The sequence below is a fragment of the Xyrauchen texanus genome, chromosome 37 (assembly GCF_025860055.1).
Source record: "Xyrauchen texanus isolate HMW12.3.18 chromosome 37, RBS_HiC_50CHRs, whole genome shotgun sequence".
Taxonomy (NCBI): Eukaryota; Metazoa; Chordata; class Actinopteri; order Cypriniformes; family Catostomidae; genus Xyrauchen; species Xyrauchen texanus.
This window is the reverse complement of record NC_068312.1, coordinates 2,899,993-2,917,683: the sequence shown is the minus strand read 5'-3', so window position 1 is coordinate 2,917,683 and position 17,691 is coordinate 2,899,993. Positions and strand designations below refer to the sequence as shown.

General features: G+C 37.5%; 1 protein-coding gene across 1 annotated transcript in view; it reads left to right on the top strand.

Annotated features, from left to right (window-relative positions):
* The window catches only part of dcp1a (decapping mRNA 1A), a 29,178-nt gene extending 11,688 nt beyond the window's left edge, over positions 1-17,490 (top strand). Inside the window, exons 5-10 of the mRNA XM_052108321.1 lie at positions 4,855-4,996; positions 5,768-5,875; positions 7,159-7,584; positions 13,537-13,590; positions 14,632-14,820; positions 15,125-17,490. Coding sequence (XP_051964281.1) covers positions 4,855-4,996; positions 5,768-5,875; positions 7,159-7,584; positions 13,537-13,590; positions 14,632-14,820; positions 15,125-15,205 — 1,000 coding nt within the window. The 3' untranslated portion in view covers positions 15,206-17,490. The remainder of the gene's footprint in view (positions 1-4,854; positions 4,997-5,767; positions 5,876-7,158; positions 7,585-13,536; positions 13,591-14,631; positions 14,821-15,124) is intronic.
* The last annotated feature ends 201 nt before the right edge of the window (positions 17,491-17,691 follow it).

The window sequence follows — 17,691 nt, the reverse complement described above, 5'->3', positions numbered from 1 at the left end:
CTCTCTTACAAATACATCTTTTCAATGTTTATTGTGCACACCTCCCTCTTTTTTACGTGGGAAACTGGTAAAATCACCTCTCTGTGACGCTTTCTGCAACTCTTGTCATGTGGAGGGCAATGCGGTGCTTGACGCTGGGTTCAGACTCCAGAACCAAATTAAAACTGTCACAAGCAGTCGTCTGTCTGAGGCAAAGAAGCTAAATCTAATGACAATTTCCTCCGCATCAGTCTCCCTTGATGTGTTTGATTACGCACAGTCGAGCACACAGTTTAAGTCGATGCGGACCAGGAGGAAGGTTTGAGTTGTCGATCGAGTTCTGTTCAGTTCATTTTATACGTGTTTTGTTCATATTTGAATCGTATTTGTTTTTTGTAATATTGCGTCGTTCATATGTCGTGTTTTAGTGGCCTCCGCTGTCACTGCAGGAAAAAAACATGAATCTGCTTTGTGTCTCTGTTGTTCATCTGTTCTCTTCATAAATAAATAAATGCATAATCTTCTATATGCTCGTCCTGTAAATTCATGATTAAAAATGAAAATAAAAGCTATTAATGTCTTATCATTAAAATATGACAATTATAATGACTGTTAATAATAGATTATGACGGAATTTGTACGACCCTATCCGTCAAAATGATGGACGATGAGAACTTGTGTATGTGACTTGATTTATTTTTTTGCATAGCCGAATTGCAAACATTACAAGTAAACAAGCTACTAAGACGGACAGAAAACATGGACAAGTTCTTGAAAAGGAAACATTTTGACAATGGTTAGCTTATGTGGGATAGTGGTGTGCCGTAGAATTTTAGTCGTAAAAAGGATGCCGTGGCAGAAAAAAGATTGGGAAACACTGCTATAAGTTACTAATGTAAAAGAGGAGAAAGACGTATTATAACCCACCATTTTTGTTTTCTCCAATGTGAACGAAGTTTGTAATTTTTCGTTCCACAAGTCTTTTTATTTCCACAATGAAAATTTGCTTGTGGTAGCTCATTTTTCCTGTAAGCTACCTCCTGCGCTCACATTCATTCTCAACATCTGTCATTTTCTGTATTTGTGATCGTTTGACAGTTTTTGTCTTATTATAGGCCTATTTGACAAGTCCATCTTTCTTGTGAATGTTAGCCTATGTTCTTGATGGAGTGGTATTAGAGCAACAGAAATGCTGATGTCCTGACTTTCAGAGAGAAAAATAACACTCCTGTAACGTGAGTCACGTTCACTGATTGGGACCACAGTCGGCTATGATGTGTACCGTGCAGTCTGACATGATGTGTGCGATGGCGATATCAATTAATTCATATAATACAGTCTGACAAGCAACTGTCTTAAAGGACTTTCAAAATCGTACAATGTGCACCAGGCTTTAGTCATGTCTCATTTATGTGTAGGCATGGGAATTTAACGATTCTGGTTCATTAACGATTCCATTAATGATTAGTTGAGTACTGTTAAGGAAGAACAATTTGGTAAATATAATGCAATTTGATGACATTTAACATTAGCATGTCGACTGAATGTTTACACTTTTAGACATTACCTAAATAGTTGCATACATTCTGGATACAGAGCAGCTCATGATTTCCAGCCACATGTATAACCGGGGTTTAACAATGGTTATTATTTTTCATTCAGTCCCTTATCTCTAAAGGCGAATTAATTAGAGAAAAGAGGCTTTTTTTTTTTTTTTTAATTTACTGTTGGAATTATACTTGCGCTATGTCTCTTTACAAGAGCACATGCATGTTAAACAGTGTCTAATCTGCACGGAGAGAGATGATGAGAGGGATGGATTTACAGTCCAATAAAAAAACTATTGATTTCTTGTGTTCCAATGTGGAGATTTTCACCAACATGTTGGAACCGTGAAAGGAATGTGAGGAGATACTTAAAATGTCGCCTGCAACACGTGCAATTCCACTCAAATTCATGAAGTGGGGTTTTTTCCTGCTATTTTCTACACGTTGGTAATTGCTGCTGCTAAGACACTTGGGAAAAGAGTGAGGACAGTGCTAGGAAAGCACACTCAGTATCTGCACATTCTTGTGCGCTCCCACGACTGACTCGCCGAGTCCAGGATATACGAGCTTGTCTCTTAGTGTTCGGTTAGAAGACTTTGTTCACTCTGTGTAATTTTTGTGCTCTCTCATTTGTTGTCTACTTGCATTAGCGTAAAAAATGCAGATGTGGCCCAGATCTCTCTCACCCTGTTTCAGCTATGAAACTTTACTTCTAAACATGCAGTAATGTGCAAAAGTCTTTGGCACATACAATTTTTCACAAAAACGTTTGTCGTTACATGGTTTATCTTCTGCTTTAGTGTGTTAATAGAAAATATAGATTTTAGATTCCCAAACATTTCTTTTGTGAATAGAATAGAGGTACAGGGAACCCAGCAGCAGATGGTATGGGCCCCGCACAGAGCCCCCCCACTGAACATCGAGACAGCCTAAACACATAGAAGATCTGTGACGAATTATCCAAGGTGCTTGAAACATCCTTTCTGCCAACAACCAAGAAAAACTGTGTCCAGGTGTACTCTGGAGAATTGATGACACGGGTGACCACACAAAATATTAATTTCGTTTTTTTTTTTATGTTTTCTCGACTTTGTATGGCATTAAATGAAAACAAATAATGGCATTGTTTTTGAAGACATCCTCACTGTGCAACATTTTTCCCAAGTGCCTAAAATGTTTGCACAGTACTGTGTGTGTGCGTGTGTGTGTGTATGTATGTGTGTGTATATATATATATATATATATATATGTCAGCCATCACCGAAGACCATTCTATTCATATAATCCATGTAAAATGAGTATTATTTTTGCTTGTATATGCTGTAGTGCTGCATGGTAAATCATATCGCAAACGCGATGTCAGCCTGTGCGATTATATGACGGCAAAATGATGCGATTATATTAAATAAGTGCATGTGTGGACGTGACAGCCCATTCTCTCTCAGAGCTGTTTGCCCATTTTCTACACCGCTAATAAAGATGACCAGTCAGTCTCAGTTTAGGGAGTGGCACGTGTGGTCATGTGAGTTTCCGGTGTTCAGCGTGGAGATGGATGCCGAGCAGACCGACACTTGAACTGGTGGCCAGAAAAAATAACACGGATCATAGCTTGGTGATATATCTTTATTTCATCCTTAAAGTTCATATAGTACGGGAGCGTGCCATGTAAATAAACACAAACTCCAAAACTGTCATTCTCGGTGCGGTCAGAGTCGCGGAACAGACACAATCTGAGCGGGAGTCGAGACCGGGAGAGATATAAAGTTCTGCCGGGTGATGCGCTCTCGAACACTGAGGCGCTCATCTCTCTGTCTGCAGCTTGCAACGTGTAGCATCATTGATGAGATCATCATGATAAGATCAATCTTATGTGGAAAAACAACACTAAAATGAGAACAATAAAGTGTGTGTGTGTGTGTGTGTGTGTGTATATATATATATGTATGTGTATGTATATGTGTTTTGGATAGACAATATTGACAAATGCTTATCAGTAATACTCTTATGGCTAAAATGTTTATAGTGTTAACACTTGCAAGTGACCATGATATAAGTGGAATAATTCACGTCTTGGTGGGCTTTAAAGCATTTGAATGCACTTTGTGTTGGGTTGTTCTTTGCCTCCACATTGTGCATTAAAATATTAGTTTAAAATGGCGTCATACAAGCCTATATATATATATATATATATATATATATATATATATATATATATATATATATATTTTAACCCCAGAACTATTCAGGTGTGAATATACACTTGACCGTCGGAACTTCCTGCTGAGTTGATGGTTACAGCAACATAAAAAAGGTCACTTTTTTCATTTAGGCACTTTCAAGTGACTAATGAGCTTTTACTGCAGAACTGAAAAGTCAAGCAGATCTGAATGTTTTAATTGCACTCAGCTGCATATCATTATAAATGCTGATTGTAATGCATAGTGATTCTGTCACCAAGCATTTTTCCACACTAAAATGACTAAATAAATAAGTGGAGCCACAACACTCTGTTTAATGAATGTAATTTCTTTACTTACTGAAATCTGCATATGGACATACGTATTCTACAGCAAGCCTTGAAGGGAAAAAAATAAAAATGAATCTCATCCTAAATCATGTGACAAGGAATCAGAGAGAGAGTTGTGGTGAGTTGGTATAGGTCCAGGTATAAGGCATTGCCTTTTCTGAGTATACTCTTCTGACCGCAAGTGAATACGAATATGTTTGATGCATGCCCATTACAGCTAATTTGTGACTCTTAGTAAAGTCAATGTGTTTTTTTTTATTATCTGCTTGTGTGACGCCGGCTTTATCCAAACCTGGCCGTGGATTATCCCTTACCTAATGTACACTATACTGCCAAAACATTGTAGCCTACAGATTGGAAAGGTCTTGTGTAGAATGCAACAATATATTGTTTCGCTCACAGACCAAATGTCATATATAAAAGCCATGAAAGCACAGAATTTTTAAGTTTTAAACAGTTGTCTTTTTGTCTTTTTTTACATGTAACTTGATAAACCATAAACAAAATATAAAAACAGCAGGCGCTCCTGATTAAAACCAGTCCAAATACAATGTGATATGATGCGCAGATATTCTAATAATCTTGTAGAAAATGTGAAACTACCTCTGATATCTTTTTTTATTATCCTGGGGGCAGTCACAGGTTACAAAGCTGATCAATCACAGCTGTTGTGGTCTGCATTGACACCATGCTGTAGTAAAAATCATCCATTAGGGGACCCCTCATTACAGCCCTGACACCCACCATCCCATTCCTGGACGAAGTCTCTGTTTTTATATAATTGTTTTTGTGTGTGTGTAGGATAGTAAAACAGGAGGCATTGCGAGCACAGCAGGCCTCACCTGACAGAGGTTTGAGCAACAGCAGAACGAACGGTTGTGTTCACACCAGATCCACAGATATCCTGGAGCTACTCTGCAAAGCTAAAGAGGAGTACCAACGGGTAGAGTCGCATTTCGGATAATTTCTTTTTCCCTTTAGTAATGTTTCTGGGTAAACTGAAAGCAACACGACCCAGTTACCCATGCAGTGAAGATTATCTTCCCCAGACTAATCGAAGTGGTTTAGCGGTGTTTAGTGTGTAAGCAGCAGCTTCAGTGTGACTTTAAAGGGGTCATATCTGCATTAAGACAGATTCATAAAACAAACCACACTGAAATGTGCCACTCAAACTGTTGAGATCAGATTGAAACGATCAGGGATCTTCTTAATTTTCAGCCACTAAGAGTGCTACCTACACACAGCAATGAACAGCTCAATCTTTGAACATTTTATTCAGATTTTTAATTCTTCTAGTGTTTAGTAGTATATTGTAATAATAGTATATATATTCTAAACTTTCAATAGAGGCATCATTGACATTTGAGGGTGGGCACGGCCATTGTCCTTTCAGTTTGATGTAAAAAAATAAAAAGTTCTGAACAAATCATTTTGGCCACTTCGTTCCATAACATGCTGTTCTTGGACTGGGGAAAACGTTTTCAAAGTAAACTCACTATTAGACTATTACTTCAAAAGATAAAATGGTAATTTGCCCACTTTACATGCTAGTGATTCACGACCTTAAGAATGAAACTATTGCTAAACCTTCTCTAACTGTGTTAAAGCATCAACATGCAAGACTGGTTTGACAGAAACACATTGATATTGAGTTTGTAATACTGGTGTGTGTGTGTGTGTGTGTGTGTGTGTGTGTGTGTGTGTGTGTTTGTAGAGTCATTTGATTGAGAGAGATGTTCAGATGACATCTGAAGCCTTGCAGACTCAGGATAAGAGAGAAGACATAACGGACCGTACCGCAATGACAGCACCACAGGAGAAGGTACTGCTAACCCCTGTCCTCAACTAATAATAACATGGATCAGCAGTTCTATTAGATATACTGTTGGGCTTGGTATTTGTTTTTAGATGAGTTTGTGGAATAGTGTCCCCACTAGTGTAGGGGTTACACAAGGGGTGAAAAACTAGAACTGTGTAATATAAGCCAAACAAATGAACTGGAACAAACAACCAAAGTGCTTGAAATGTGAAAGGCAGTGCTTTACTTGAGATTCTATTTATATTAGGGCTGTTAATTGATTTAGAAAAATCATATTAATTGAGATGCTGTTTGTATAATAAAATAAATCACAGTTTATTACATATAATATTATTGGTTTAGAAACATATTTGATATACTCTGACTAGATGGAATCAGAGTCTGAGGGTAAGAAGTCAGTGAAGGTACCCATCATATACTGTACCATGTGAGTTTCTGTGGAATATGTCAATTCTGGAGTGGACTTGCATCAACGCAGCTCAAATGGAAATCAGGGCTAAAAGCTCAGGTTGTTTAGTATGAGTTGGTTTTTCTGAAGCAGTCTAAAAGACTAATAAACTGCCAAGACGTTAGTGATGGATGGACACAAAACAGTCAATTATTTTATCTCCCACCACTACAGGTTGTCGGCTTGAATTAGAATGCAATAGAATGTAGATCAGGCTGGTAATTCCAGAGGTTATTAGATGCAGGTTTTTTAAATTCAAGTACAATTAAACGACGCGTTGTACTATGGCTGTTAATTTAATGCATTTATTTTGTGTGATATAATGATATAAAAAAAATAATGCAATTAACACAATCATACCTCCTGGCACGTATGCAAATTCCTATTCAAGTTGAAGTACATGTAACTTTGTGTTTTTACTAAGCATGTCAGCAGGGGGCAGTCAGTGCGCTTCATCATACCTCACAAGCAGCTCAGCCACAGAATGAGAGCCGCTCACATAGGACGTGTTCTTGACATCTGATATGATGTTTGAATAAAAAATTATATGACTTTAATGCCACTTTTTGTATTATCTAATCTGTACTGGTCTGCCCCATTAATGCAATATGTTTCAATCTGAATTATTTTATTATGGATATTTATAATTTATTTCTGTATTATTTGAATTTAGATGTAATCTGAATTCAATATTGATGTGCAATTTGCCACGATTAAATAATTAGCATGTCATGTAATTAAAAATTATTTAAAAAAAATATCAATTGGCCAATGAGAACATAGTAACAAAGGGGACCAGTTGACTTAGTCATGACTAAGTATTTTCTATTCTCCTCAGTCAGGTCACTCAGTAGTGAAGCAGATAACTGTGGAGGAGCTGTTCGGCAGCTCTTTACCCAAAGAAATGCCCCCATCATCAAATCTCACCCCAGCAGACAGCATGCGTGGACTGACCTTTGCCCCTTCACCTCACTCTGTGGAACCTCTCTTGACCCCATGCTTCTCTGCTGACCCGGGAAGCCCAGCACCAGTCTCTCTGATCCAGGGCGTCGGCTCTAGACACCCACAGCACCCCATCACCCCCAGAGCAGTAGAGGAGAATGTGGGGGGGTCCAGTGGTTCACTTCCTCCTGCATATATGACTCCACTCACAGATGGGCTGCCCAAGTTCCTACCTAGCGCTTTAGTCACTCCACAGAGCTTCAGAGAGTCTGCCTGCAAAGTTTCAGCGTCCTTCACAGGAAAGAGCACAACATCAGCACAGGTGAACATGGCACCCTCTGTGCCACAGAACTTGTTACCCTAAACCAGAGTTACTCATACTTGAAGAGCGACCTTCCTGTAAAGATTAGATCCAAACCTTTTCCAATGCACCTGCCATTAATTTTAAACCCAAAGACATTGATTAGTATTTTCGGGTGTGATTATAGTTGGAACTAAACTCTACTAGAATGTTGCTCTGAAGGAGCAGGAATGAGTAACCATGCCCGGACCACTTACACCTGAATCCAAAATGCTTTAGGACTTATTACACCATGCTAAACCCTGGGTTAATGTCATTTTTAACCCAGGGTTAATGGCACTTTTGCACGATGGGTTTATGCCACTTGTACCTCTGGGTTAAGTTAACAGTTCCCCCAAAAATGAAAAAACTGTCATTATATACTCTCCCTTATGCCGTCCCAAACTTGGATGACTGACTTCTGGGGAACATTAAACGGGATATCTTGAAGGATGCCATACAATGTAAGTCAATGGGTTACAATAATTTCAAGCTCCAAAAAGGACATAAAGGCAGCATAAAAGTACAAAATACAACTTGCATGGTTTAATCCATGTCTTCTAAAGTGATACCATCAATTTTGGGGAGAAACAAACTAACAAACTTTTTGTTATGTTACAGCCTTATTCCAAAATGTATTAATTTCATTATTATCCTCAAAATTCTACAAACAATACCCCATAATGACAACGTGAAAGAAGATTGTTTGAAATCTTTGCAAATGTATTAAAAATAAAAACAAAAAACATCACATGTACATAAGTATTCACAGCCTTTGCCATGACACTCACAATTGAGCTCAGGTGCATCTTGTTTCCACTGATCATCCTTGAGATGTTTCTACAACTTGATTGGAGTCCACCTGTGGTAATTCAGTTGATTGGACATGATTTGGAAAGGCACACACCTGTCCATATAAGGTCCCACAGTTAACAGTGAATGTCAGAGCACAAACCATGAAGGGGAGGTGACCAAGAACCCGATGGTCACTCTGACAGAGCGCCAGTGTTTCTCTGTGGAGAGAGGAGAACCTTCCAGAAGAACAACCATCTCTGCAGCACTCCACCAGTCAGACCTGTATGGTAGAGTGGCCAGACAGAAGCCGCCCCTCAGTAAAAGGCACATGACAGCCCGCCTGGAGTTTGCCAAAAAGCACCTGAAGGACTCTCAGACCATGAGAAACAAAATTCTCTGGTCTGATGAAACAAACATTGAACTCTTTGGCCTGAATGGCAAGCGTCATGTGTGGAGCAAACCAGGCACCGCTCATCACCTGGCCAATACCATCCCTACAGTGAAGCATGGTGGTGGCAGCATCATGCTGTGGGGATGTTTTTCAGCGGCAGGAACTGGGAGACTAGTCAGGATCGAGGGAAAGATGAATGCTACAAATGTACAGAGACATCCTTGATGAAAACCTGCTCCAGAGCGCTCTGGACCTCAGACTGGAGCGAATGTTCATCTTCCAACAGGACAACGACCCAAAGCACACAGCCAAGATAACAAAGGAGTGGCTACGGGACAACTCTGTGAATGTCCTTGAGTGGCCCAGCCAGAGTCCAGACTTGAACGCGATTGAACATCTCTGGAGAGATCTAAAAATAGCTGTACACCGATGCTCCCCATCCAACCTGATGGAGCTTAAGATGTCCTGCAAAGAAGAATGTGAGAAACTGCCCAAAAATAGGAGTGCCAAGCTTGAAGCATCATACACAAAAAAACTTGAGTCATTATGGGGTGTTGTTTGGAAAAAAATTTATTTAATCCATTGTGGAATAAGGCTGTAACAACAAAATGTGGAAAAAGTGAAGCGCTGTGAATACTTTCCAGATGCACTGTAGTCCTTGTTCACTTCCACCCAACTCTCTTATGCACTGTTATGAGAGAAGCTCCCTTGCAGCTTGTGTTTCCCTCCCAAAGCGATCGTATTTCTTGAGAAGTCATGGATTAAACCATTCGAGTTGTATGGATTTTATTACTTTGTATATAATTATGTATTACTTTTCTGATGCCTTTCTGTCCTTTTAGGAGCTTGAAAAACGCATCATACATCAAAATATCTTAATTTGTGTTCCGAGGAAGAAAGTAATACCAATTTGAGATGGCATTAGGGTGAGTAAAGGACGACAATTTTTGTCATTAAAAAAACTACCTCAAGTGTGAAATTCCATTTGTAGTCCCGGACGACAACAACAAAGCATAGCAGTTCCAGCATTATGAACGTGACCTTGTGGTGAAAACGTGAATATCTATGTGAATATGCATTAGCTGCAGCAATGTTACATGATAAATGTTTGTTTTATATTACAATTCAAATCACAAACACAAAGTTTGGGGGGAAAATACATCTTTTCCCAAACGTTGGCTTTAAATGCAATAAGACTGTAACACGTCACAGATCAAATCAATAGTCACTGATCTATGAAGAATAATCATGGAACAAGCATGGTAAATGTGTGATTATCTCATTGATAACCATATGATTTGATATGCAGCATCCATAACCGTCACGTCAGTAACTATAACTTTCATAAAGCATTAGTATGGGTAGTTAAAGTTTGTTCATCATACTTAACATCAACATAAGATAACTTTGTACAGAAAGATTTAACTTTTGTATGAATATAGTTTGAGATATATCCTTAACATCTAAAGCATTACAGATGTAACAGCTCTGTAATGCAGTGACCTCATAAATGTGTCACTTTTAACCCTTAAATGCAGGAGTATTTTACCAAACCCCATTACATTTCTGTAGAGACCCGGCTCGTATATCTAATACAAATAACAAATAGATCCACAAAATGTCCAGATATTCAATCAAGACAATTATACAATAAAATATATTCTGATGTTTTTTTTCCTTTTCATATTTTAATGTAGAACAGGATTTAATACCTTCAAAATGAAATTTCATGAGTTGCAACTGATACACATACTGTAGCTACACAAATGTATTTTCTCAGGCACTAATTGAGTCTAAATAAACGCACAACTTACACCATTTCAGTTATACACCCAAATGACAATAGTCAAATGACAAAGTTCATGTGTTGTACTTGCTATAGTTTACCATTGCTTCATCAAATAGCAAAATCTAATGTAAATCAAATCAATCACTGTAACATCAGCGCCACCTTAAGTTACAAATAGCATGTATAGGATGTATGTGTACACGGATACGGAATACTGATAATTCACTATTGTCACAAAAAAAACAATGTGATATAGTAGTCATCTGTAGGAATATAGTACTTGTCTTTTAATAAACAAATAAATATATATCATGTGATAGTTAACTTATATACAGTAAATATGAAGTAATCATAAAAAAAATTTGATGGAAGCGTACATAAATAAAAATACATACATGTAGGTCTCTAATGACCCTAAACACTTTTGATACTTCAGCCATTAACATAATTATTTTTGTAATTTTGGCATTTTTGGTGTTTGTTACATTATTAATAAGAGAAAGATTGAGGAATACTAAAGAGGTGTCAGGACAACTCCAATAAATGTATGAGGTACAGGGGGTGAAATGAGGTCCCGTATCACTAAAGACCCGAGGTATGAGTAAAGGGTTCATTTAAAAAAGAAGCACTGACAGTGTATATATTTCTTAAGCATTTCCTTGTCTTTCTGAAAAGTAAAAGTAAAAGTCTTCACATACAGGGGAAATAAAGAGTCATTTTTTCCCTCTTTTGCGGCCATTAAATCCTGTATGGCTGGCTGAGAATGTTGTTTTAGAAATGATGCACATCTCATGCGGTTTCCTGAAGAATAAAAACATTTTAGCTTTATAATTCAGTAACATTTTTGACCTAAATGAACCATTTAAAAGGGGTTTTGTTCATTTGCTTAAAACATTATTTTCTATAATTTGGTTGACATTTCTTTGGAATTACCGAGCACCGTATGCTCGCCTGTCAATCATCAATTGCACTTAAACTTGCCAGTTGCACAAACTTGTGCAGATTCTAAATACAACAACTGTCCAATAAATAAAATAAGTAAATACACACACGCATACATATTTATTTGTGTGTGTGTATGTATGTATGTATGTAGGTAGGTATGTAGGTAGGTAGGTAGGTACGTACGTACGTACGTACACACATACACAGTTGAAGTCAGATGTTTAAATACAACTTAGCCAAATACATTTAAACTCACAATTCCTGACATTTAATTGTAGAAATCATTCCCTGTCTTAGGTCAGTTAGGATCACTACTTTATTTTAAGAATGTGAAATGTCAGAATAATAGTAGAGAATGATTTATTTCAGCTTTTATTTCTTTCATCACATTCCCAGTGGGTCAGATGTTTACATACACTTTGTTAGTATTTGGTAGCATTGCCTTTAAATTGTTTAACTTGGGTCAAAAGTTTTGGGTATCCTTCCACAAGCTTCTCACAATAAGTTGCTGGAATTTTGGCCCATTCCTCCAGACAGAACTGGTGTAATAGAGTTAGGTTTGTAGGCCTCCTTGTTCGCACACACTTTTTCAGTTCTGCCCACAAATTGATTGAGGTCAGGACTTTGTGATGGCCACTCCAATAACTATGTTGTCCTTCAGCCATTTTGCCACAACTTTGGAGGTATGCTTGGGGTCATTGTCCATTTGGAAGACCCATTTGTGATCGAGCTTTAACTTCCTGGATGATTGGTCTTGATTTTGCTTCAATGTATCCACATCATTTTCCTTCCTCATGATGTCATGTATTTTGTGAAGCACACGAGTCCCTCCTGCAGTAAAGCACCCCCATGCTTCATGGTTGGGATGACATTCTTCGGCTTGCAAGCCTTACCCTTTTTCCTCCAAACATAACAATGGTCATTATAGCCTAAAAGTTCAGTTTTTATTTAATCACAGCAGAGGACATTTCTGGTCTGGTGAACATGTGCACTTGCTAACTGTAGTCTGGCTTTTTTTTATGGTGGTTTTGGAGCAGTGGCTTCTTCCTTACTGAGCAGCCTTTCAGGTTATGCCAATATAGGACTTGTTTTACTGTGGATATAGATACTTGTCTACCTGTTTCCTCCTGCATCTACACAAGGTCCTTTGCTGTTGTTCTGGGATCGATTTGCACTTTTCGCTCCAAACTACGAGACAGAATGCGTCTCCTTCCTATGCGGTACGATGGCTGTGTGGTCTCATGGTGTTTATACTTGCGTACTATTGTTTGTACAGATGAAAGTGGTACCTTCAGGCATTTGGAAATTGCTCCCAAGGATTAACCGGACTTGTGAAGTTCCACAATTTGTTTTTTGAGGTCTTGATTGATTTGTTTTGATTTTCCCATGATGTCAAGTAAAGAGGTACTGAGTTTGAAGGTAGGCCTTAAAATACATCCACAGAAACAACTCCAATTCAGTACATCACCTATCAGAAGCTAATTGTCTAAAGGCTTGACATAATTTTCTGGAATTTTCAAAGCTGCTTAAAGGCACAGTTTATTTAGTGTATGTAAACTTCTGACTCACTGGAATTGTGATCTAGTCAATTAAAAGTGAAACAATCTGTCTGTAAACAATTGTTGTAAAATGATTCGTGTCATGCACAAAGTAGATGTCCTAAACGACTTGCCAAAACTATAGTTTGCTAATATTAAACATGTGGAGTGGTTAAAAAAATTGTTTTAATGACTTCAACCTAAGTGTATGTAAATGTCTGACTTCAACTTGTGGAACATCTTACTTGCTTTTGAAATCTGAACACAAGTGGTGACAGGAGACGCATGTTAATGGAAGATGTCAACAACGATATGTGGCCACTTGTGATACCGGTTGTAGACCTAACCTACGACATTATCCAATGTCATTTAAAAATATTAGCATAGCAAATGTAGTTATTTTACTTTATAAGTTTACTGAATATTGAATATCCCCCCCTATTTGTCATCTCTCTCTCTCTCTCTTTGTGACTCAGAGTAAAGATGTAAATGCTTTTACACAGCCTCAGGCTCTGGTCAAACCCATTTCAGTAAGTACACCCTTTTATCTGTTGGTTATTGTGTAAACCTTTGATACATTTTGCAATATTGACCCTTATTTTTTACACTATGTATTTGTATTTAACTTGACACCATTCTTGACATGACCAGCTTGGCTAAGTTGTTTTATGTAAAAGGAATGTTCTGGGTTAAACAGTTTAAGGTCTATGTGCAGCCCCTGTGAGCTACCAAAGAAACAAAAATGTTCATTTGATTTGTCCCACAGTTTGAAAAAAGTATCAAGAATCACATTTATAGGATTTGTTAAACAGTGGAATTCTGTGGGTCTAGACACGGCACTGGAATAATCCTCAAAATACACACTGTTTGGAAAGTATAGCCACAATATATTATAGGTGTTAAGTAGCAAGTTAATTGTAATTTTTAGCAAACGCTTTTATCCAAAGTGACTTCTAGTAAACTTTTATATGTTCAGTCCCCCTGGAGTGACCTGAGGTTTAGTGTCTTGATCGAGGGCAAATTCCACCCAAAAAAATAATCTGTCTAAAAAAAAGTAGTCCCACCAATAAAATAATGACAACAGCTTAACTTTTTTGTTTTGTTTTTGGAACGCAAATTAAGGTATTTTAATGGATATGATGTGAATATATCCAAACAATGCAAGTCAATGGGGGTACAAAACTTTCAAGCTCCAAGAGGGCATAAAGGCAGCATAAAAGTAATCCATACGACTCCAGTGGTTTAATCCACATATTCTGAAGCGATAAAAAACGTAACAAAATGCAACTCCCTTAATCAATATAAATCTTGATATCCACTGTACTAATAAGAGAAGCATTTTTATATTGCTGTGTTCAAAACCATTCAGAACTGATGTTTTATGCATTTTCTTCTATTAACTGGAAGCTAATGCAGTTTATAAGCTACATTTAAGAAGTCATAATGTATTTTAAACTATATGATTTGTATTATGTTCTAACCAGCTTTATGTACTTTCAGTGACTCAGGACTATTAGACTTGTGTTTATATCATCTGTCGATCTCATGATCATTTTAATCTGTCTATAAAGGCAGGACCAGTTGTCCAGGGGGAGGAGTCTTCACTGCTACTGTCTCCCAGTGTTTTTCAGCATTCTATCACTAAGACAACAGATGCACCCAAAAACCCCACCTCCCCTCCATCACCCACCAGCACAGATCTGCCATCTGTACTGTACAGTCGAGCTCAGTTACAAGATACACTCATACATCTCATAAAGGTACATACATTCACCCAACACTATTGCACAAATATGAATGGTATCTATAGTACTTATGCATTTTTTTACGAAACTCTTCCCAAAATAATAGTGTTTAAAGTGCGATTTATTTTTAATTGTATTTTTGACTTAATGACATGCATTAAAGGAGTGTGTTTCAAGTCTTCTAGACTTGACAATAGCAACAATAGAGGAGTACGTGTTTCCAAATGTATTACTGGTTGTGTACATTTATTATGTTGTTTATTTGGAGCTAATGCAACCTAATTTTAATTGGCTTACCATCTGTCTTGTTTCTTTTCAGAATGACACCAGTTTCCTCCGTTCAATTCATGAGGCTTATGTACAAAGCCTCACTAAAGGCCTCAACAATGTCAAGTTATAGCCACACACCACTCGTCCCACCAATCTGCTGGAGACTATGTCTGCTACTGCGTCAACCTCTTAAGCTACAATACTACTGGTTGGCTCTTAATAATGTGTTAATGACGCCTCGTATACTCTCATGCCCTGATGGCCCTTATGAACAGTAGTTTCCCCAACCACACCTGATTATTGCACACAACTGGCTGTAATATTCCGTCCCACTGAGATTTCCCACTTGAAACATTATGTATTCTCAACACCGCCCATCTCTTGAGCTCGTGCCAATCTTTTGTTTGCCAGTCTTTTAAACAATGTTGGACCCACTTCATAATAGGTGTCTTTAACTATAGTTACACTAAAACAAAAATTAAGCATTTAATACAACATGGTCATGAGAGTTTTGCAGAAGAACACATATAGACACAATAAATCCACTGTATCAGAGGTTTTTAGTTTCTTAGTTGAGTACATAGTAAGACACCTAAAATAAAGTGGGATCTTAATTTGTAATGCTTTCCGGAATTCCCGCTTGGACTTGTGCAATATGAAGCATTGCCTCTTTGGAGAATTGTTGTTTTTGTTTATGACTCTGCTTTAGACATATGGTATGGTAATGAACAAGAGAAAATAAGTACGTTTAATAAGCCCTGTGTTTTTGGTTTTGTGGTATTGCAATAGAGTTTACACGTCTCTACTGGTTCTCACAGACTTGTAAATAACATTGATTTTTAGATGTTGGAAAAAGAATATGATGTGCATTTCTTTTCTTACAAACATGGTTGATTATTTTTGGCATAAAAGACAAATTAGTGAAAAAATAAATGATAGCACGTTTATTTTTAAAAGGTACAGTTTGTAAGCACAGGTGCACCAGTAACGGTCCATTTATCTATTGCCTCTCTTTTAATGGCAAACAAATGAAAATGTTTTTTTGAAATGTGAAATCAACATTGAATTTTGTGTTCCCTAAACTAGTGTGTTGTTGTATTAGCTAGTTTATGAAATCATCTGAAGACAGTAGCTGTCTGTTTAAAAAATAAAATAAACTGCCAATTATTTTTTTTATTTATTTTTTTTTTATTTTTATTTTTTTTACAAAATAGTTTTTGCTTATACGGTTTACAGGTTTATCTGTATTATTATTATTATTATTATTGGCCAGGCACCGAAGGTGCTTTAGCCCCTATTGTATCCTTTAGTATTATTATTATTGTTCCTCCCCAATAGGGGTCTATGGCAGCCCATAGAACTGTACATAGGAAAATGATTACATTTGTCACACTGATAGAGGTGGGCATTAGTAGAACCCACACAAAATGTGGTATCTATATGACAAACTATAGCACCACCACCATGTCAAAATGTACTTTTTGTGTGTATCTTGTGAACCATATATCTTAGAAACAAAATTATTTTCATGTCTGATTATTCTCCTTCTGATGATTCAAATGGACCCCTAACTCTACCCATTACAGTGGCCGCCATCTTAAATTTTCATTTGTAATTTTTTCACTGTTTCTTGATTTGCCCAAACAATGGCTCAAAATAATCTCCAGACCGAGCCGCACAGATTGAGTAATACAGAATTTTGATTTTCGCGTTTGTTGAAAAGTTATGCAAACACATAATTAACGAGGTGGGCATGAAATGGGATGTGAGGCTACATCTCCGCAAGACTGTTTCCTATCGAAACAAAACTTTTTGTGCTTCATCAGGACAATGATCTGAGGATGCATGCAAAGTTTGGAGACAGGGCCACCTATGGGTCACCTATGTTATTTTTGCCCATTTTTAACAGCATGTCCAAAAATCATGAGGTTTGTGTGTATGGATTTGATACAGTTTTTACTCATATCAGCCATATTTTCCCTGCAACATTGAGATTTATTTAAAAAAATTATATATTTAAGGACAACATCCTGTCCTGATGATACTTGGCAATTTGGACAGTGCCACCTATAGTTCTAAAGATAACCTACACTTGTGTGCTGACTAACCTCAGGAAGTCTGTTTGCCACTCAATGGGGAGCTCAGTGTGTTAAAAGTTCAAAAGGTCCAGCGATCAAATTCCTAGCTCTGCAAGTCATGCTGTGTAAAGTTCTGTTGTTTTGGTGATTATTTTGTGTTATGGTTGCTGAACTTGATCTCTGTTGAAAAGTTACATGAATACAAAGTTGATCATGGTGACTTGTGTCTAACTATGATTTATTTTCTGTGTATGTTCCTATTCTCTGAGACTGTTCATCTTGTGGCAGTTTAGTGCAGTTGATAGCACACTGGCCTGTGGGAAGGAAAAGTGTTGGTTTGAAACCATTCTGAGGTGTATGATGTTCATTTGAATCATCAAGAGGAGAGTATATACACTCACCTAAAGGATTATTAGGAACACCATACTAATACTGTGTTTGACCCCCTTTCGCCTTCAGAACTGCCTTAATTCTACGTGGCATTGATTCAACAAGGTGCTGAAAGCATTCTTAAGAAATGTTGGCCCATATTGATAGG